The 23,418-nt window shown below is 45.5% G+C and overlaps 1 protein-coding gene across 1 annotated transcript; it reads left to right on the top strand.

Moving 5' to 3' along the window:
* Positions 1-469: 469 nt before the first annotated feature.
* On the top strand, positions 470-15,716 carry LOC115482401 (taste receptor type 1 member 3-like). Its single transcript, XM_030222149.1, has 6 exons — positions 470-672; positions 2,563-2,863; positions 4,395-5,159; positions 9,704-9,910; positions 14,297-14,417; positions 14,815-15,716. Exons 1-6 carry the CDS (start codon positions 470-472, stop codon positions 15,714-15,716), a joined length of 2,499 nt encoding a protein of 832 aa, XP_030078009.1.
* The last annotated feature ends 7,702 nt before the right edge of the window (positions 15,717-23,418 follow it).

Below are 23,418 nucleotides of genomic sequence, written 5' to 3'. Positions count from 1 at the left end.
GCCTTGTTACAGCGGTGAAACCACTGTGTGTATGTCAGAGAATATCCAAATGGGGTCTTACTTGTTTTGAATATGCTAAAGATCTCCCATTTATCAGTTTAATTGACATTTCCCCTAATCCATTTGTCAGTGGACAGCGCGTGAGTATTGGAATATGGCCTGTAGAGAGAGGAAACCAATTTCTCTTGCTTTTTCTGTACCTTTATCTGTTTTAAAATTGTTTGTTCTCTGACTGGGATTCAGATATGCTTTAAGTTTACAAATCCACAAGCTCCGTGTATCTAAACTCACTTATATTCTGAGAGTTTTTGGAATTCCAAGAATGGTGCTGTGCTGGTTGGAAAATTTTACATTACTTTAGTTTGACAAGGCAGCCAACAATTCTCCCAACTCACTAACCTTTCCATTCCCTTCAGATCTTTTTCTCAGAATACTACTGAAGCCTCAACAGTCCTGAGAGGAAGAAAGCATGGGTTTCTGCCTCATGATTCAGGCTGTAGCTGTCTTGCTGGGGTGTGGATTTGTCACAGAAGACACAGGAGCTAAGGAGCATGTCGCCTATCAGATCTTTCAGCAGGCTGGTGACTGTACACTGGGGGGGTTGTTTCCCATCCATTTCTCAACAGACAGCATGGAAAACCATTGGAAGCCTGAGCCCCTGAAGTGCGAAAGGTAGGACTGCCTCTCTGCTGAGACCCCTGCCACGGCACCTCGGCCACTGTATGCGATCCGTGATTCAAACTGAAGCACCCAAAGGACAGCAAGCTGAACCCCAAGGGTAGAGCAGAAATCTATTTCATGGATCCTTCTCACTAAGCACAGAACTGTATAATTTACAGAGCTGACCAGCGAACGCCTCTTAGGAAGGTTTTCAAATTTATATCCAGGGATGGTCAGTAGTGTTGGCTTAAGGGGTTGTGGTGCCCTGAGTCAACTGTTGCTCTGGTGCACCCCCTGCCTGCCCACCTGCCCACACTGAATGTAGCGCCTCTTTTTAAGCAGTGAGAGCAGTGCTCTCTCCCATGCTTGACCGCCGGCACTGTCCTCAGGTTTAAATATGAGAACAGGAAGTGCCTGTTCTCATGTTTAAACCTGCAGTGGAGCCGATGGCTGTGCAGAAAAGAGTGCACAGCGGTAAGAGCAAAACATGCTCCCTCCACTATGAAAGCTTAGCCACTGAGGCAGGCCTTTGGCACCCTTGATATTTGGTATCTTGAGCCTAGCTCATGCCTTGAGCCAGGCCTGGATGTTGGAGGGGGGGGGGGAGGTGCAATCAGGGCTACTGGCCCCAAGCCTACCTAAAACTTAAGGAGGCCCATCCTGCACACAGGCTTAGGGCTCACTCCCCAAATATCTGCCCAGTTTATATCCCAAAACATTAGGAAACTCTTAACCCAGTCCTTCAGTCACACCCAGCTTATCAGATTTTTAGGATACCCACAATGAATATGCATGAGATGAATTTCCATTATATGCAAATCTATCTCATGCATATTCATTGTTTGTAATCTGAAAATCCGGAGCTTCCAAGTTACCTAGTTCCAGGAGGGAGATCTTAGGCCAGTCCTGAATTAGGGACTACAAATACCACACTGCTTTGTGTTGTAAGTTTAAAACCAGGACTGGCCAAACAATCTCCCTTCTGGATCTGGGTAATTTGAAAGCTATCAAAAAAGATACTGAACATATGCTTAACAGAAATCATTTTCTTCTCTATATCCTCCGTTAACTAGAACATTCAACCCAACTAGTACATTCATATCATATTGGGTTTTTTGATAATTGTTTGGATGTAAGGAGTTATGGTATCGCTTTTGTATTATGCTGGTGGATCTCAATATAGTTATGTTATTAGAAAGAAAGATAAACGAGTCCAAAGAACATATTTCCTGTAAAGGTTATATTAGAAACAATTTCCTTACCAGCTGCTTCCTCTAGTACAACTTCAATTCTTACCAGACTCTCTTCTTTATTCTTAGAAGATCTTTCTCCTCAATAGGAGACTGGTCCCCCATTCTCAATAAAGCTTGTCAACAGGATTGATTCACTCGAAGGGTTGATCCAGTGCTGGATTTACCCATTGCATGCAGGGACTTGTAGTCTTGCTTTACTTTTAGGACGTGCAAGGGGGAAATCAGAACTACAGATCCCTGCATGCAATGGGGTAAACCCAGGTGAAAATCTGGATCCAAATTTCAACCCTATTGTCAACCCAACTCATAGAAATCTGTAGTCTTGGGTTTCCAGACTTTGGATGCTGGATATGGGTGACCTGCTCTGTTTAGAAAGATTTGTGTGTGGTAAGGAGGGCATATGGGGTCATTTCTGATGGCTCTTTCCCTGTTACATATGCCTTTCTTAGGCTAGGAGATTTATTTTTCTGGGAATTTCCCAGAATATGTTATTTTACAGTTGCTCTTTTGGATTTTTAGATGTTAGCCCTCCAAAGGCCCAAATGGTATGGGGTGAATCCCAATTATTTTAAACCACATGAATCTTAGCCTGAGGTAATCATTACTGAAATCATGATCACCCCCCTCCCCCCACTTATTCTTGACTCAGCTTGAACTCTGCAGGTTTTGTGCAAGCCCTGGCAATGAAGTTCACGGTGGAGGAAATCAACAACTCCAGCACCTTACTGCCCGAAATAGGGCTTGGCTACGAGATCTATGACACCTGCCTGCAGTCTGTGGCTACAATACATTCATCCATGTTCTTCATCACCAGTCATGGCACCCAGAATATCGACGTGCTTTGCAATTTCACCCAATACCGGACCCGAGTCATGGCAGTGATTGGCCCCTCAATGTCTGAGATGGCTTTGGCCAGTGTGAAACTGCTAAGTTTTTTCAGGATTCCACAGGTATCGTAATTCTGGTAGATGGATAGAAGTTTGTAGGTTCATTCCACCTGATGTAAAAGGGAGCCCGACGCCACCATGTTTCAGTTGATGCTTGCATCAGGAGCAAACATGAATATCCAAATTCCCACTGGTCACAGAAAAAAGAAGAAATGCCCTTTCCATGTCACACTCTCTCCAGAACTGACTTACAGATGAGCCGCCTTAAGCCAGTGCTGGAAAGAATGTAACATAAGTATTAGAGAATGATATGGGGACGGGGATCTGCAGTAACCGTGGGGATGGGGACAGGGACAGAGCCCACGGGGACGGGAATTGTCCCCGTGTCATTTTCTATTTTGAAGCCTGTTAATGAACTGGACTGTTATTTGTGCTTGAGTGATGCAGACAACGATATTTTGATTTTTTTGGAAAAACAAGCAAACATGCTGGCCACAACTAGCAAATGTTGCATGGGGGATCCTGTACATCCTGATACCAGCACATCTTCTAAGAAGACATCTTCTATTGCAGGAAGGACTGTGGAAGACAGGAGATCTAGACTGAATCCTGAGATTGTTGATGACTTATACATCCACAGATTAAAAAATCATAACAGTGCTACATAGGGCAGATTTCTCCTCTCTAGGGCATACAGAATGGGTTGTATTTTGTAGCCCTGGACATTTTAACAGGGTGGATTAGGATTCCTTGAGGTAGTAGAAATCAGCTATTGTTGGGATCGAAAGGATAGAGGGTGGTGGTGAGGAGGGTTATTATAGCTGTTTGCTGTTATTATTGTTTACTATTTGTAATTTATACACAATAGTTGCACAGCATATTGTTCCTTTTTATACTTTAATAAAAAGATTTAAATGTAAAATCATAATTGTTTGAGGCTTCTGAAGATGAGGACAGAGCCCATGGGGACGGGGCGGAGATGGAGAGACAGGGCCTGCGGAGACGGGGACGGAGACAGAACCTGCGGGGACGGGGTGGGGACGGAGATAGAACCCAGGGGACGGGACGGAGACAGGAACAAATTTTGTCCCTGTGTCATTCTCTAATAAGTATACAAGTTGCTTTCTCTGTCTTTGAAGATGAGGTGCTGTAAGTCATTGCTGAAGACAGTATGACATAACTGCATGGGTTGTCCTCTCTGTCTTTGAAGGGATGATACACATTCCATAATTGACCGTGGAAAGTGCATTTCTTCTTCTTTTTTCTGTGACCATTAAGAATTTGGATCTTAATGTTTGCCCGTGATGCAAGCATCAGCCAAAACGTGGTCACATCAGACTCTTTTACATCAAGTGAATAAGCTCCAGTAAACAGATCGTTTCTATACTGTAACTGATATCCAACTCTATGCTCTTTCTGCCGTTTGTGTGTTAGATTTTTGCCTCTGCTTTTGACGGTTTAGGTCCATCTGACAATTTTTGGCCTTGGATGGGAAAGGAGGGAGATGGGCACAATAGGTGAATTATCATTCCCCTACACAGCATATGCAAAGCACAATTTATAGATCTCTACTTATCATCTCTTTATGTTTCAGATTAGCTATGCAGTCACATCAGAAACATTCAGTAATAAGAAAGCCTTTCCATCCTTTCTGCGGACAGTACCAAATGATAAAAGGCAGATGGAAGGGATGGTTGAACTCATAAACCATTTCCAGTGGAACTGGATAGCAGTGATAGCAAGTGATGATGACTATGGAAGGGGCGTCAGACAATTTTCGGCACTGGCTGCCCTTAAAGGAATCTGCATTGCATATGAAGGCTTCATACCCCTTTATCTGACCAGTGCTAAAACGAATCAGGTGATCCGTGACATATTATACCGTGTCCAACAGACTAGAGCTAATGTCACCGTCGTCTTTGCCTCTGTCTACCAGGCTAAAGCTCTTTTTCAAGCAGTCATCAAACAAGGATTAACCAAGGTGTGGCTTGCCAGTGCATCCTGGGTAATATCGGAACTGATTCTATACCTACCTGGCATTGATACAATTGGAACAGTGATTGGATTCTCACCCAGAACTGAAGTAGTCCCCGGCTTTGAGAAGTACATAAGCCATGCACTTGCTAACATGAGGAAGGAAGCCCCTTCAGACCCCTCCACAACTGCAGCAGAGAGCTCTGATTACTATGAAACACCTGATCCCTTTCTAGACTTGCCAAAGATGCTGTACCCTTTGCTAGGTCACTATGCACAGAGTGTGTACACTGCAGTATACAGTGTGGCTCATACTCTGCACCGAATGCTCAAATGTCAGTCAGGAAGATGCCAGGAAACATGTTCCCATCTGTACCCTTGGCAGGTAATAAGATCTTACTTTTTAAAATGTTAAAGCAGAAGCATAGGTAAATCACTTATTTAATGATAAGGCAGAAGCCAACCCTTGGAGTCTATAAAGGGCACTCAAATTTGGGTACGATACCAGGATGTGTGTGCAACCCAATTGATTAATGAGCCAATTAACATCAATAGTTGGATGCTAACAATCAATTATTAACGATAATTGGCATCAATTCGGGTTATATGTGCATCTGGCTGGTGTCCAGCTCCCAAAGTGCACAATCCAAAAGGGGTCAGGGCCATGGGAAGGGGGTGGCTGGGTCGGTGCATTGTCAACAAATGCACGCAGTGTGCCAGAATTCTGGGGATCTGCGCCCAACGTGCATGCTAAGATTTACACCAGGTTTCTGCTGGCATAAGCCTCGTGCTCAAAGTTGAGTGCGGGGATGCCTGCTAGGCGCTGTTCTATAAAGGATGCTCATCCAGTAGCGCCCTTTATAGAATGCTGCTGAGCGCTGATTTTTTTCCAGCGCCATTTACTGAATCCGGCCCCACATGTGCTTTAAGAGGGGGTTCTTCAGAAAAAAGGTGCCCTTTTTGGACCAGCTTTGTGACTCAGTGTTCTGCACTGCTGTGAAGTAGATCAGAGCTTGAGTCATAGACTGAGTATCTGCTCCATAGGCTGGCAAGGGTTGGGGATATAGGCCTTTGGGAGAAGGAGCATCAGCCTTTACTCAGCAGTGACACATGATAGGGTATAATTTTATGAAGTCATTGTCATGTGTATAATGGCTGTTAAAAAATTAATCCATGTGTACACAGAATAGCAAGTATGCACACGTGGAGGAATTCTACATAGATCGCCCACAGTTATATGCTAGGACAGTGTGTGTTAAGTTGCAATTCCAGAATGACAGTGCTGCACAGATTTGCCTTTACAGAATACTGCCTTATGCAGTGCAACCAACCTTAGATGAGAGCACTTACGCCAGCCAAAAACTGGTGTAAAGTCTTGTGCCTACATTCCAATACCAAAACCAGAGATACAATGAGAGTCACAAAACTTAAATATACAAAATTATGCGTGAAAAAGTAGAAGCCCTCAGAAAATTAACTCACCCATGAAGCGGCCTACTTTCATAGCTCCGTTTATTCACAAGTGAGCAGTGGCGTAGCCACAGGTGGGCCTAGGTGGGGCAGGGCCCACCCACTTAGGGCTCCGGCCCACCCAACAGTAGCACACGTTTAGCGGAAGCTGGTGGGGATCCCAAGCTCTGCCAGCTGAAAACTTTCCCCTGATGGTAATGAAAACGCTACTCTCCATGATACTGGCACCTCCTTTTTGTTTTGCCAGTTTTCAGCGCATGCCTGCTGCAGACTGCCAAGATGGAAAGAAGCGTTTTCTCACCAGCTGAAATTTTTTTGGGTGGGGGGAGAACACTTAGTGCCCACCCACTTCTTGCCTAGGCCCACCCAAAATCTGTTTCTGGTTACGCCCCTGCAAGTGAGTGGAACTTGACTTGGACAGGATCCATTTGGCCGCCTGAGTTCCTGAAGAAATCGCTAGATGAAACCCATGGCATTGGGCGCTGGAAGGGGGGCCCGTTTGCTTTCAACAGATTGGTATACAGCACAATAGAAGCAGTCATTGACCACCATTTTGATGCAACATACGATTAGCAGATAAGCACTTTTGTATTGATTACAAGTATTCTCTTTTAAAAAACTTTTTGGAGCACCTTATTAGTTATTATCGTGAGAATAACTGATGAATCAGACAATTTATCCACCCAAATAAGTGGGGCTATGAAGGTATACCGCTTCATGAGTGAGTTAATTGTCTGAGGGCTTCTCCTTTTTTACACATAATTTTTGCATTTAGGGCCTCTTATCAAGCCGCACTAGTGGTCCCCAGTGCGGTAAAGCAGACAAAGCCCATTATTGATTTACAAGTGCATTTACTCTGCAGCTCCTCAGTACCTCTCCACTCTTATCTCTCCCTACACCTCTCCCTGGGAACTCCATTCACTGGGTAAAATCTCTCTTATCTATACCCTTCTCTTCCACTGCCAACTCCAGACTCCATTCCTTTTATCTTGCTGCACCATATGCCTGGAATAGACTTCCTGAGCCAGTACGTCAAGCTCTCTCTCTGGCCATTTTCAAATCTAGGCTAAAAGCCCACCTTTTTGATGCTGCTTTTAACGCCTAACCCCTATTCAATTGTACAGTATCCTTGTATGTTTTATCTTTCCTACCTTATTAATTCCTTTATCCCTTATTTGTCCTGTTAGTCTGTCCTGATTAGATTGTAAGCTCTTTCGAGCAGGGACTGTTTCTTCATGTTCAAGTGTACAGCACTGCATACGTCTAATAGTGCTATAGAAATGATAAGTGGTAGTCTTTGGGATTCCAGAATCTTGCTACTCTTTGGGATTCTACACGGAATCTTGCTACTCTTTGTCCTTATTCCTTATTTGTCCTGTTTGTTCTGATTAGATTGTAAACTCTTTTGAGCAGGGACTGTCTCTTCATGTTCAAGTGTACAGCACTGCGTACATCTAGTAGCTCTGTAGAAATGATAAGAACTAGTAGTAGTAGTCTTTGGGATTCCGGAATCTTGCTACTCTTTGGGATTCTACACGGAATCTTGCTACTCTTTGTCCTTATCCCTTATTTGTCCTGTTTGTCTGTCCTGATTAGATTGAAAGCTTTGTCGAGCAGGGACTGTCTCTTCATGTTCAGTGTACAGTGCTGTGTACGTCTAGTAGCGCTTTAGAAATGATAAGTAGTAGTAGTAGTAGTAAAGTTAGACACTGGGATGATGTGCACTAAGCACAAATTTTATAATGGCAGTTCTTCATGGAACTTCCATTATAAAATACTAGCCTAAGCCCACATTTTCATGCCTAACTGTAGGCACGAGGATTCACGCCAACCAAAGGCTGGTAGAAATGCTTGTGCCTAACTACTGTAAGTTAGGCATGGAAATGGAAGTATTCTACATCACTGCGCCTAATGCTGGGCATGTCCATGCCCTGCCCATGCCCCTCCCTTGACCATGCCCACTTTGGAGTTGGGCGCTATATAAGTTGGGCATGATTATAGAATAGGAGCGTGGATCAGATTCACATGTAACTACTAATGACTGGCAATTATTGCTTGTTAAGGCCAATTATTGGTAGTGCTAATTCAACCAATTAGTATATGCATGTATCTAATAACTACGTGCAAACTTGAGTGCCTAACATTGTTCATGTTTATTAAAATTTGTTATACCACCCTTTCTGAACAAGCAGATCAGGGCTGTTTACATAATAGGTTAAAATACGAAGAAAAACAAAGAAAAGAATTTCATTAGTAGTAGGAAAGAAGCAAACAAAGAACACTCATGTCAAATTAAATAATAACAGTCGAAACCGGGCAAACAAGAAAATTCACTTAAGTACATAAGTACATAAGTATTGCCATACTGGGACAGACCAAAGGTCCATCAAGCCCAGCATCCTGTTTCCAACAGTGGCCAAACCAGGTCACAAATACCTGACAAGATCCCCAAAAAAGTACAAAACATTTTATGCTGCTTATCTCAGAAATAAGCAGTGGATTTTTCCCTAGTCCATTTTAATAATGGTCTATGGACTTTTCCTTTAGGAAGCTGTCCAAACCTTTTTTATAGCCCGCTAAGCTAACCGCCTTTACCACATTCTCTAGCAACGAATTCCAGAATTTAATTACACATTGAGTGAAGAAAAACTTTCTCCGATTCGTTTTCGTTTTACTAGTTTGTAGCTTCATTGAATGCCCCCTAGTCCTAATATTTTTGGAAAGAGTAAACAGACACTTCATGTCTACATTTTCCACTCCACTCATTATTTTATAGACCTCTATCATATCTCCAAAAAAGTTGTAGTGGGAATTGAACCCATTTCCCCAGGATCAAAGTCAACCACTAGGCTACTTGGGAGAAAGCTTGGGAGAAATAGAAAGCCTTAAGGAGGGACTTAAAGGTCTTAAACGAAGGCTCGGATCGTGTAGATGGTGGAAGATCATTTCAAAGTTTTGGGCCCAAAAAATAGAAAGCAGTGTGATGAGTAGATTCGAGGTGAGCCTTTTTGGGGGCTAGGAGAACGAATCGGTTGGAGTGTAAGGAACGTAATTGCCGGGTGACCTTCAGAGGATTCTGGGGCTAATGCCTATGTGTCTTTATAACATAGGCTGCAAACAGGGGTCATCTCAACCTCCAAACCTAGACACCTTTTTGTAAACGTATTCTCGGAGTGGCCAGATTTAGGATTCCTGCTAAGCAGAAATGTGTGGCTCATAGCCAGTGACTGCTTCTGTAACATCTGGGATGTGTTAGAAGAATGCAGAAACAGGAGAAAACCCTGGAGGGTTGCAAAAGAAGGCTTCTGGTACCCCAGAGCTACAAGCGTAAACAAGCCGAAGGAAACCACCATGGGGGGGGGGGGGGGGGGGGGGGGGGGGGGAAGGGGGGAAGAGTTGCTGTTTGTTATACAGAAGGTGCCAGCTTGTTCTCTAACTTTGCCATATTTGCTTTTTTAGCTGTTGGAGGGGATTAAAAAAGTTAATTTCACCATATTAAACACCACCTTCTACTTTGATGAAAATGGCAGCCCCAATATTGGGTACGACATTGTGACTTGGACACGTAAGGGGAAGGAGCTGAGGATTGACAAGATTGGACAGTACAGTGAAGAGCTGGATAGCATCAACAGCACCTTGATTAAATGGCAGACAGCAGGGAATAAGGTAAATGTCTCAACTGGTGCTGTGTAGCTCATTTACCCCTTCATATTTTGAAGTAATTATGGGTCTGTGGGCCAGGGGCGTATCTGAACTTCAACGGTAGGGGGGGCCAGAGCCGAGGAGAGGGGGCACATTTTAGCCCCCCCCCCCCCCGGCGGCACTGACCCCCCCCCCCCCCCGCTGAAGAAGACGACGACGACGACGCCACCACTCCCCCCCGCCCAACTACTTTAAACCCCCCCCCTCCTCCCGCCGTCGCGCCTCACCTCCCTTTGCTGGCGGGGGCTGGCCCGCCAGCCGAAGTCTCCGTCCTTCCTTCCGTCACTCTGCCGTCATGCCTCACTTCCCTTTGCTGGCGGGGGACCCCAACCCCCGCCAGCTGAAGTCTCCGTCCTTCCTTCGTTTGGGTTTGGTGGTTTCTGACGTCCTGCACGTTGTACGTGCGTGCGTGCAGGACGTCAGAAACCACCAATCTCAAACAAAGGAAGGAAGGAAGGATGGAGACTTCGGCTGGTGGGGATTGGGGTCCCCCGCCAGCAAAGGGAGGTGAGGTGCAACAGCGGAGTGACGGCAGGAGGAGGGGGGTTGAGAGTCTCATTGGTAAGGGGGTCCAGGGGCAAATCTGCGGGGGCCAGGCCCCTGTGGCCCCATAGCAGATACGCCCCTGCTGTGGGCACTTTATTAACTGTCCAGACTGAGTTAGGCATTGCATCAAGTTGTGCTTGGGTGGGATGCTGTACTCCTAGAGATTTCTATTTTAGAAAATGTTTGAACTTCTAACAGGGCCGCCGAGAGACTGGGCCGGGCCCAGGGCAAGGCCACCCCCCCGAGGTCGTCGTCATCGGCGCCCCCCTCCACCTGCCCCACTCCGTCCACCACCGGGCCAGGTCCCCCTGAATTGAAATCATAGCGCCTCACCTTGACCTCGATCCATGTGAAAGAAGCGCAGCAGTGACAGTCTGCAGATCGCCTCACTTCGGGCCTTCCCTCCCTGTGTCCCGCCCTCGCGCAAGTTATGTCAGATGAGGGCGGGACACAGGGAGGGAAGGCCCGAAGGGAGGCGATCTGCAGACTGCCACTGCTGCACTTCTTTCACATGGAGGGAGGTCGAGGTGAGAGGCTATGATTTCAATTCAGGGGGGCCCGGCCCAGTGGTGGACGGAGGGGGGCGGGTGGAGGGGACTGCGGTGCCGGGGAATTTTATCCCCCCTGCACCCCCCTCTTGGCGGCCCTAACAGTTCCAATCATAGTCTTTATAAATCAGGACATCATAGGTACAAAATATCGCATATCAAAATTCAGACTCCCATCCTTCTATGGAGCAGTTGCCAACACACAATTACATAATTCCTTCTTATTTCTATGTTTATTTTATAATAGAAAGATGGATGCCAGTGAGACATGGGCCAATGTACAACTGGGCACCTCTATGTAGGTGCCCCGAGGATACACAATAGGGTGCCTGTTCTGTAATACAGCTTGGGCACCCAGAATCTTTTATAGAATACTGGCATGACCTGGCATTGGTGCATCTCACATTAACATGCCCACAGTTACACTAGCCATAGGCCTGCCATAACTGCGGGCTTGTAAATGCGGTATGTTTATGTTTAATTATAACTTGATGGATCGCTAAATCCTGGGAATTCCCATATTTCAGCAATTTACAAAATCCTACTATATAAATGAAGAGTGACCGACGTGCCGTGCATGCGCAGAACAGCGCAGCTGTTTTGCGCGTGCGCGGTACGACACAGATCTCTTCCGAGCTGACGTTGTTAGAGGAGGCAGGAACAGAGCTGCGAGTGACCGGCGAGCACCGGGCGGGGATCGTCCGACAGCAGCTCCGAGGCGCACTCCGACACATCCGATGAGCTGCTGCCGCTGCTGCTGTGACCCGGGCGCTTTCCTCTGCCACCATCCCCTGGGGCGGCTTTCCTGGGCGGTGCCTCGGCGGGGCTCCGACCGCTTTCTTGCCCGTTTTAATGGGCTCAACGGCTTGTTAAAACATAAGAGAAACAAAATACCATCAAATGATAGGACAGAACTCAAACACACAAGAAAGCAGGCACTCAACAATCATTAAAAACCACATAGATTTAAAACAAATACTTATTTTGCAATTGATAGTAACTACTGTTGCGGAAAGGTCCGAAAGCCCTCACTCATATTGAAAATCTTGGCAAAAAGGCGAGTCTTTAGTCTTTTCTTAAAGGTTTGAAAAGACTGCTCTCGGCATGAAGGTCCAATGGTAGGTTATTCCAGATATATGGTGAGAGAAAGTAAAAGGCTGAGGATCTTATGGATTCCCAGTAAGTCTGATGCGAAGAAGGAAGAACTAGCCTAGGATCACTGAGAGATCAAAATAATCATGGGGGAGAATAAGGAATAGTCAGACAAGATATATAATCGGGAATACCATCACGTAGGACCTTAAAAGTTAAAGACAAGATCTTGAACCGGATGCGAGCTCGGATAGGAAGCCAGTGCACTTTCAGAAAGAGGGGAGTAATAGAGTCCCGACGTCTGGCTCTATATAAAAAGCAAGCAGCTGTATTTTGTAATGATTGTAAACATTTTAGGCTGGATTGTGATAGATCAGTATATACAATGTTACAATATTGATGCACATATCCTACAGTATTCTGTCAGATAATGTATGTAAAAGGTAGTCCTGCCCATGCTCCTCCCTGTTGCCTAAGCACTAATGCCTTCTTACCGCTGCTTAAAATGGCATACCATAGAGCATGCTGAGGTAAGGTGCTGGTGGCGTAGCCACAGGTGGGCCTGGGTGGGCCAGGGCCCACCCACTTAGGGCTCCGGCCCACCCAACTCTAGCACATGCTTAGCAGTAGCTGGAGGGGATCCCAAGCTCTGCCAGCTGAAGACTTCCTCCTGATGGTAACAAAAATGCTACTCTCCACGATACTGGCACCTGCGCATGCTCAGTTTTCAGATCATGCCTGCTGCAGACTGCCAAAGTAGAAAGAAGCATTTTCCAGCCAGCTGAGGTATTTTTTGGGTGGTGGTGGTGGGGGAGAACACTTGGTGCCCACCCACTTCTTGCCTAGGCTCACCCAAAATCTGTTGTCTGGCTATGCCCCTGTAAGGTGCACATGGACGCATGCTAGCCACATGATAAAAAAGAAATGTTATTTTTTTGGCTGAGGGGGCATGTCTGGGAGTGGAGAGTGGGCGTGTCTATGCTAATCAGCGCAGCCATATTGTCACACATGCTGATTAGCATGCGATTAGCACGTGAGCCCCTTACTGCCTGCAAAATAGGTGGCGGTAAGGGTTCACATGCTAATTTTTGTTAATGGCCACGGGCTAAGGGTAACATTAGCGCATAGCCATTAATTCAGAAAATGTAAAATGGACCACTTTCCAGCAGTGTTAGGGACGGCCTTAGCATGTGGGAAAGACACACGTAAGGGTGCCTGTAAGGCCACTTTTTGATGCTGCTCTGTAAAAGGACCCCAGTACAAGTTCTGCGGATATTTGCAGAATAATGCTTAGATGCCCTGCTGGCACTTTTGCCGGCAAATTTATTTATTATTTATTTATAGCATTTATATCCCACATTTCCCCACCCACGGGCAGGCCCAATGTGGCTTGCATCAGTCTGAAAAAAAAAGGCATACATTAATCCGGCAAAAGCAATCAAGTACATGGAAGAAGGAGAGATCAGTGAGTAATTACAGAAAAGGGAAAGGGGCAATAAAGTTAAGGATGTCGTTAAGATAGTTCAGCAGTTATGGATGCAATGGCGGGACATTTACAATTCCAAATAAGGTGGTTTTGAGGGTTTTCCTGAAGGTCAGATGATCGGGATGTGCACAAATGCTAGTGTTCTAAACATTTACACATGCAAAGGAGTGCATAAATGTGAGCATCTAGTTTATAGAATTCACCTTAGAGTATATTCATGCTGGACTCTTTTAGCATATTACAATGGGAAAGACAATTAAAATGGGGAATTTTTTTTGCGTTCATTGAACTTGATTATACTGGGAACAGATTAGTCTATTATTATGTTACTAGGATTGCCAATTGACTCAAAGTTCTCCTGACAGGGCTGATCCCGTCCTGGGTTTTCTCCATTGTATGCAGGCACTTGTACTTATAATTTCCCAATTGCATTCCCTATGAAAAGCAAGACTATAAGACCCTGCAAGAAACAGAGGTAAACACAAGGCTGGTCAATTCTGCTCGGTGAATCTGGAGCTAACTGGCAAGCCTAGGTCCTACAAGGGATATTCGTATGTCTTTATGTTACAGTCTTGAGTTGGGAGCTTGGACATAGTATATTATTAGTCTTTTGTATTTCTATATTACTTGCCTGCTACAGTGAGAATCTGCTATGGAAAGAAATGATCTCTCTTCTAGGTCCCTCCATCCCAGTGCTCCAAATTCTGCAAACAAGGCCAGGTTAAAATTGTCAAGGGTTTCCATTCCTGCTGCTTTGACTGTATTGACTGCCTGGAAGGAACCTTCCAAACTGCTGAAGGTGAGCAGCTAAAGTGATCATCATTTTACGAGCTATAGAGAAAACTACATTAGCAGTTTGGTTACACGTAAGATGGAGAAAATGTCATTTAAAAACTTCCAAATGATGTAGATACCTCAACATATTTTTAGATTTTGTCTTTGTCAGATCAAGAGGAATTATAGGCCTTAAGTTGTCGATATTGAATGTTATTGACTGCTGTTGATGTGATCAATCGTATGTAATAAATCTTAGACTGGTCCACAAACATTTGCATGAGTTCAACACAAATGTATCAACCACTGATAACATCTTTACTGACTTGTCTTGATCAACACAACTGATAAAGAATAAATGTATGATCATGTTGGAGATGCATGTTGGACACAGAATCACATGTTTTACCAATCTCTTACAGATGCTGTGCAATGCAAGCCATGTCCTGAGGGTGAGTGGTCCACTAACAGGAGCACCAGCTGTAGCAAGCCGACTTTTATCTACATGGAATGGGGCAGTGCCCTAGCCATAGTTTTCCTGCTTTTCACGGTTGGGCTCATGCTCTTACTCATGGCCATCATCATACTCTTCTGGAAACATCTGCACCTGCCAGTTGTGCAGGCTGCAGGGGGTAAGATGACCTTCCTGACCCTCCTGTCCCTGATGACACTGTGCAGTAGCGTGGGTCTTTTCATTGGAAAACCCACCGATCTGCTCTGTCAGATCCAGCTGCCGTTCTTGGCTCTTAGCATCACGACCTGTCTCACGACCTTCCTGGTGAAGTCCCTCCAGGTCATCATCATCACAGATTTTAAAACCTTGCCTCTCTTCTATCTTGACTGGTTGAAAACCAGAGGCACATGGATAATTATTGCCTTGAGTATCATAGGTCAGTGTTTGTTTTGTATCTGGCACACGCACATCTTAGTTCCTTTGTCTGTAGCATACTCCCCAGTCACTTTTCTGGAACGGTATCTGATGTGTGACAGAACCCCCTTGCTAACCTTTGTCTGCATGTTTGGTTATAATGGATTGCTAGGTCTTTCTTCCTTTGTGTGTAATTGTCTGGCACAAAAGCCTCTTAAAAAATACAACCTGGCCCGAGATATTACCTTTTCAATGTTGGGATATCTCGTCATCTGGGTTATTTTTATCCCTGTTTATGCTAATATAAAAGATGAGGCTCATTCTATTCTCTACATTGTGACCATCCTCACCAGCACATTTGTAATCATTGCAGGCTACTTTTTGCCAAAATGTTACATTATTGTTTTTAAACTTGAATCCGTCATGGCAGATTATTTCCAGATCTACATCAGCTAGGCAAACTCCAGTGATCGACACAGGCAGAGGCAGCAAGCATGTTTTGTGACTCCTTCCAGGAGTGGAGGAGTAGCCTAGTGGTCAGTGCAGCAGACTTTGATCCTGGTGAACTGGGTTTGATTCCCACTGCAGCTCCTTGTGAATCTGGACAAATCACTTAACCCTCCATTGCCATAAGTACCTGTATATACTATGTAAACTGCTTTGTAAAAAGACCACAGAAAGGCAGTATATCAAGTCCCATTCTCATTTAGGGACCCTTTACAAACATGCATTAAGAAGTGGGTTTAGGACATTCTCCACATGTTAATGCCAGGAATTTCCCACACGTTAATGTGGCCCTAAAATTAGTCTCTTTTATTTGTTCTTTCGGTAAGTCTTGCACTAATTGTATTAGCAAGGTTTTCGTCGCCAACACCCCCCCCCCCTCCCTGGCCAACCCCTTCGTTGTTCTGCCATTGCTCCGCCCCCGTCATGACGTTTGACGCGAGGGCGGGGCCCAGAGCGATTTCCCACCCCACCCCGCCTCCCTCCCTGCCAACCCCTTCGTTGTTCTGCTATTGCTCCGCCCTCGAGGGCGGGGCCCGGAGCGATTTTGGTGGCTTCACCACCACGAACCTTCAAACCTTTTTGAAGGAAGTCAGGGCTTGGCTTCACTGACGTCAGTGTCCTCAGAACGTTGAGGGTGAGTTTTATTATAGTAGATGGGACCTGCAAAAATATTAGGGGTCCTTTTATCAAGCTGCGATAAAAAGTGGCCTTAGCACCCCATATGAGTTTTTTTATTCTGTGCACTAAGGCCATTTTCACTGCAGCAGTAAAATGGTTGATCTTCCATTTTTAAACTTAATGGCCATACACTAATGCTGCCATTAGTGATCGGCCATTACAAAAACCTAGTGTGTGAGCATTTACTGTCAACTATTTTGTAGGCAATAAGGTCTCACACTCTAATCCTGTGCTAATCAGTTAGTGCGAGTTAATGTAGCTGTGCTAGCTGATCAGCACAGAATTGCCCACTCTCTGCCCCGACACCTCCCCCCCCCCCCTCACAATATATAAAAATATCTTTTAGCGTGCGATTTGTATATGCAGATCTCAAACTTATCACAGCTTAGTAAAAGGATCCTTAATGCGGGAGCATTTACTGCCCCCTATTTAGGAAGGGCTATGTGCTCCTGAATTAAATCTGTATTATCCGGTTAGGGGGGAATTCTATATATGTCACAGAACAAAACTGTGCTTAACGCTAGTCAAGAAACCTCAGCTAAACTTGGGCGCAATTTATAGAATACATGCAGTGCGTCCCCAGGACTAAAATTTAGGCATGGCCATTTACACCAACTAATGCCTATGTCTAGCTTAAGTGTGGATTGGGCATATCTATAACAGTGTGTGTAATTTTTAGGAATGCTCATGATCCGCCCATGCCCCTTCCATGGCCACACCCCCTTTCGAGATCCGCACATTAGAGTTTATGTGCACCACTTTACAGAATACACTTAGAAAGTTGTGTGTATAAATTCTAAGTGCAGGAGTGCCCTAGTGGTTACAGCACTGGTCTTGCAATCCAGAGGTGGCCAGTTCAAATCCCACTGCTGCTCCTTGTGATCTTGGGCAAGTCACTTAACCCTCCATTGCCTCAGGTACAAACTTAGATTGTGAGCCCTCCTGGGACAGAGAAATATCCAGAGTACCTGAATGTAACTCATCTTGAGCCAGTGGCATAGGAAGGGTGGGGGCGGTCCGCCCCGGGTGCACACTGCTGGAGGGAGCAGAAAGCAGCCGTGTGCCTGTCGGCTCTGCTGGTTCCCTGATCCCTCTGCTCCGAAACAGGTTACTTCCTGTTCCGGGGCAGAGGAAGCAGGGAGCCAGTGGAACTGACAGGCATGCGGCTGCTCTCTGCACCCTCCAGCAGCCAAAAATGCACCTGGGGGGGGGGCTTGATGTGCTGGGGAAGGGGGTGTCATTGTGCTGGGGGGGGGGGTGCACAGTGGCGATCAGCCCCGGGTGGCAGCCGACCTAGGATCGCCACTGCCTTGAGCTACTACTGAAAAAGGTGTGAGCAAAATCTAAATTAAATAAATAATTAGTGCTGATAATTGTTTGTTATTGGCCATTTATCAGCACCGATTGGTTTATTAATTTCTGTGCGCAATTTGGCCACACTGCCAAATTTGCATGCACAACTTTAGTCACCATATATAGACTCCCCCCCCCCCCTTTAGTGTACACTAATGCTAGCTGGATAACACTTCCACACCCATTCTCCCATGACACCCCTCTCTTGAAAAAAAATAGCATGAAATTAGTGCATACTGACAGGTTAATTACCACAGAATACTTTAATGCACTTTGCACAGGGTTGGCCTGATCATTAGGCCACCTGAGGCGGGGGCCTCAGTTGGAGTGGCATCTCCCCACTCTTCGTGTAGCAGCATCTCTTCCCCTTTGCGGCGTTTACCTCATCACATTCCAAACCCGACAGTGGCAGTGATTCCCATACGCTGCCCTGACGCTGGCACCTGCCTCTTCCCTTTACTGCAGCCTCTCTGGTGTAACTTCCTGTTTTGTCAGTAAAGGGAAGAGGCGGGTGCCAGTGGCAGGACAACGTACGGGAATCACTGCTGCTGCCAGGTTTGGAACGGGATGAGGCAGGGCCGCCAAGAGACTGGGCTAGGCCCGGGACAAGGCCGCCCCCGGGCCCCCACCCCACCCAAGGTCGCCAGAACCCCCCTCCACCCCCAGGCCCTCTGCACTGACCTTAAGCGCCTCACCTTCGTAAGCGCAGCAACAAGCAGCAGCAGACCACTCCTTCCTTCCGTGTCCCGCCCTCGCAGAAGTTACGTCAGGCGAGGGCGGGACACGGAAGGAAGGAGTGGTCTGCCGCTGCTTGCTGTGCTTTCGAAGGTAAGGCACTTAAGTTCAATGCCAGGGAGTGACGGAGGGCAGGCAGGCCGGACTGCGGCGGCGCCGGGCCTCCCCCCGGAGGCCCTGGGATGAGGTAAGTGCTGTGAACAGGCTGGAGGTAGGAAGGGGGCAGCATCTTGGCCCGGGAGAGGAAGGCATCTTGGCATGGGGTGGGGAGCAGCATCTCGGCTGGGGGGGGGGGTAGCATCTCGGCCTGGGGGGGGCGGCATCTTAGCTCCGCCTCAGGCAGCAGCATCTTGCCTTGGGCCGGCCCTGACTTTGCAGTAAGCCTTTTATTGCCTGCTAAGCCTGCATTAGAGCTTAGTGCACTTTAGTAAAAGAGCTCCTGACTTTGACAATAATCATGAAAAATAAAACCTAATATTTATGTGTGAATTAAAGATCCAATTAGAAGCTAAGACAAATTTTTCTTTCGGTTTGAACCTAGCAGGAATTGAAACTGAACCCTGTTCTACCCCTCATCAGCTTAACACAAAATTAGCCAATCCCTGGATTAAAGGACTGGGAACAGGGCTTTTTTTTTACTGATAGACAAAAGGAGCCGCTGCCCTGGGCCCTGATGGATTTCCAGACCATCATCAGTTGGGGGGAAGAGGGGGTGGTGGTTGGGAGGCGAGGATAGGGGAGGGCAGACTTATACGGTCTGTACCAGAGCCGGTGATGAGAGGCGGGACTGGTGGTTGGGAGGCGGGAAATACTGCTGGGCAGACTTATATGGTCTGTGCCCTGAAAAGGACAGGTACAAATTCAAGGTAAGGTATACACATATGAGTTTGTCTTGGGCAGACTGGATGGACCAGGCAGGTCTTTATCTGCCGTCATCTACATCCAACAGAAAACACCACAACATTATTTATTTTCATCATCAGCAAAGAGTAAAACTGTATTAACGGTTGCAAGTTTGGGTGCAGATCCCAGATCCGCACATAAACAAATTAGCTAATTAGGTGCAAAGAATCAATAATTGGTGTTAACAAGCACTTAATTGGCAGTAATTAGGAATTAAATGCAGATCTGCCCTATGCCTTATTCTACAACTGGTGCACCTAAATCTCATAGCATGCAACTCTAAAGGGTATTCCCAGAATTTAGGTGTGATTTTATAAAATACTGTCATTTGTGTGCCTAACTGCCATTAGTTGAGTGTCAGCACCGAAACCAGCCTTTGGCAGGCGTAAATGCTCATACTCAAAGGTAGGCGTGAAATGCGTGCTACGCTAGTATTCTGTAAAGGTCGTTCCACTCAGAGTGCCCTTTACAGAATACTAGCTTAGCATGGATCATCCTGGTGTCTAATTTTGAGTGATGTTTAATTGACTTCCCCACTTTGTGTGTAACCATTCAGGCGTGTACAGCATTACTTTAAAATAATTTTTCGGCTAGTATATCATTTCTTTCTGCCTTATATGGGGAGGGTTAATCTGGGAAACATAAAGGGGGTCCATCCTCAAAAGTTTGTTCAGGGCCCAGTATCTAGTTAAAGTGGCCCTGACTGTCTATATTCAAACATGTGCTTCAGAAATCTACAAAGTGGTACTTAAGCACCTCACAGGTCTGCAAAAGTATAATAGAGCACTGCCACCTACTGGACAACAGTGCAACTTGCCACGCATATTTACCTCAATCCTTGGAGCATGAGTTTAGAGATTACACAGTCTAGAGAGCTATAATATACGTTGTACCAGAGGTTTTTGTTATTATTTTAAGATACTTTTGATCTCCTTACCAATCCTCTTACCTTCTGTTCCTCCATTTTCCACTGACTGTTTTTTTTTGAACTTTATATCCCCTTCTCCTCAATAATAAAGACGTTTAAGATGAGACAGTGTGTGATTTACTGAATCTTATCAGTGGATTTTTTTTTTTAGCTATGGTGAAAATGATAGTTCCTTGATGAGGGTGATCTAAGAGTTCATATATCTCTGGGTTGCTCTCCTCTGGGAGGAGGCACTGGGCACTGAAGTTCTCCAAGATCCTGGGGACTCCGAGATCCAAGGAGGTTCTCATTTGCTTTGCTCCAAGCTGAGGACTGGAGAAAGAGTATATGAGTAGTCCCTGGTTTTTAAGGGGTGAGTTATGAATAGGAATTAGTAGCAAGGGAAAACCCACAATAACTAAAGTTCTTCATATCAAGCAAAGATAGATAACTGCTTGCCATAAACATTTCATGTCACTTCACATATGCTGAAGCCTAATGACATAGGGAGAACAGTATTCAAAGGAAGCTAGGCCAATGTTTCCTCTAAGGTGGCCAGCTGTCCGCTGCCTGCATTCAAAATGTGGGGCATGCTGTAGTCTTCTGCAGTGGCGTAGCCAAGGGTGGGCCTGATTGGGCCCAGGCCCACCCATTTTGGGCTCAAGCCACCCAGTAGCACCACACCTATGATGTGGCTCTCAGGGATCCTCAAGCCCCACCAGCCAAAAACTCCCAACAACTGTTCCTCCTGCATACTTTGTAAATAACAGATCTTTGCCTGCAGTGAGCAACAACTGATACATACTGTTCGCACCGGCCCCACAGCCTTCCCTTTGATATATTCCCGCCTATGCGGAAACAGGAAGTTGCATCGAAGGGAAGGATGTGGGGCCAACATGAGCAGTGTGTATTAGTTGCTGCTTGCTGCCAGTGAAAACCTGCAATTTAAAAGGCATGCAGGGGAGGAGGGATGTTTGAGAGACCATATGGCATGCAGGCGAGAGAGGGAGAGACCAAATCACTTGTGGGGCAGGGCAGAGGAGTTCTACCCTCCCATCTTGGGCCCAGGCCCACCCAAAATCGGGTGTCTGGCTACGCCTCTGCAGTTTGTGCATAATGGGTAGATCCTATGGATCTGCCCATCCGCTGTTGTTCTAAACATGGAAGACTGCAGAACACTCTGCAGTTAGTATGTGGATGCAGGACTCCTGCGCAGCTAAGAGGGGATGTTGGGTTGGCCAATCGCTAAAGAATTACCTGTCTAGCTTCCCTTGTGTAAGTCTCTCCATTGACAATTCAGCTACTTCGGTTGCCCATTCAGGTGTGTATTCTTTTAAAAGTGCATGTATGTATATTTTTAAAGATTTTAAATGGCCAGTAATCTAAATACCTTCTTCGATTTATTTTATATCCTGTTGTAAGGAGTGATACCCTAGTTTTGACATCTCGAATGTTGAGTTTTCCTTCAGTTGAATGTGTTCATTTCAGACCAATATTTGTTAGCTCTTTTATTTTCCAAGCCAGTAAAATTTAGAGACTTCACACTACAGTTTAAAATACAGTCTTTTCTGTAAATATTTGAAAACTGTTCTGTTTCACTAATATTTAGGAAGTCAGTAATATAAATACATAAGTATATAAGTATTGCCATACTGGGACAGACCGAAGGTCCATCAGGCCCAGTATCCTGTTTCTAACAGTGGCCAATTCAGGCCACAAGTACCTGGCAAAATCCAAAAAACAGTACAATACATTTTATGCTGCTTATCCTAGAAATAAGCAGTGGATTTTCCCCGTTCATTTTAATAATGGTCTATGGATTTTTCCTTTAGGAAGCCATCCAAACTTTTTAAAAACCCTGCTACGCTAACTGCTTTTACTACTTTCTCTGGTAACGAATTCCAGAGTTTAATTACACCTTGAGTAAAGAAATATTTTCTCCAATTCATTTTAAATTTACTACTTTGTAGCTTCACTGCATGACCCCTAGTCCTAGTCTTTTTGGAAAGAGTAAACTAGCGATTCACATCTACCCATTCCACTCCACTCATTATTTTATAGACCTCTATCATATCTCTCCTCAGCTGTCTTTTCTCCAAGCTGAAGAGCCCTAGCTGCTTTAGCCTTTCCTCGTAGGGAATTTGTCCCATCCCGTTTATCATTTTCATCGCCCTTCTCTGTACCTTTTCTAATTTCACTATATCTTTTTTTTTTGTCTTTATGAAATTATAATGCACTGTTTTAAGTTTGTAATTCTCAACATTATTACTTGGCTTCTTTATTGACAATCCACTCTGAATCTTTTGGGAGTGGGTGGACTATATATGAACTGAATATAATAGAATGGAATTGTCTTCCTTACTACTGAGAAGTATACCTGCTTGTTTTCATTAGCAAATACCCAGATACAATGGACTGGTTGAAAATCATCCTTCTCTAACCAGCTACAAGTAAACATATATTTTCATAGGAGGTGTACATTTAGGAAGCTTAAAAGAGGCACTTCTGGGAGGTATGTTTAAGTAGGGTAGGAAAACAACATGTATGCATTTGATTTTCAAATGTATAATTGCTATTCGGTACTGACACAAATATCGGATGCAACATGCACAGACCCTATGAGTGGTACCTCTTTACACCAATGAAAAGTGAGGAGTTTCTCTTGGAACATCTAATATAATAATTGGCACCTCCAATGTTCTGAAGCTGACTCCGTGGCAGTGTGGCAGTGAAGACGTGTAGTATTCATAGGGTTCGTAATCGCACTCCCGATCACTGCCCCGCCCTCGAGGGAACTCTGTATAGTTGCCAGGGAAAGAAACGCGACATCAGAAGGAGAAGGGACCAACCACAGGCAATCGCAATCGCTCTCAGTTTCCACAAACAGGAAATGAGGGCGGGACCAGAGGAACAGCTGAAACCACAGCCTGTCTGAAGCGGCGTCTGTACTTGTTGCACTTCAGTGTTGGCGGCCGAGCAGGAGGTAAAACCTTTTAAATAGCACACGTCCTCCTTGCACTCGCAGGCCACAGACACAAAGGGAGGGAGGCGCTGGGCGGCGGAAATCGGAGTAGG

Source organism: Microcaecilia unicolor, chromosome 13 (genome assembly GCF_901765095.1).
Source record: "Microcaecilia unicolor chromosome 13, aMicUni1.1, whole genome shotgun sequence".
Classification (NCBI taxonomy): Eukaryota; Metazoa; Chordata; class Amphibia; order Gymnophiona; family Siphonopidae; genus Microcaecilia; species Microcaecilia unicolor.
This window is presented reverse-complemented; position numbering and strand designations above follow the sequence as displayed.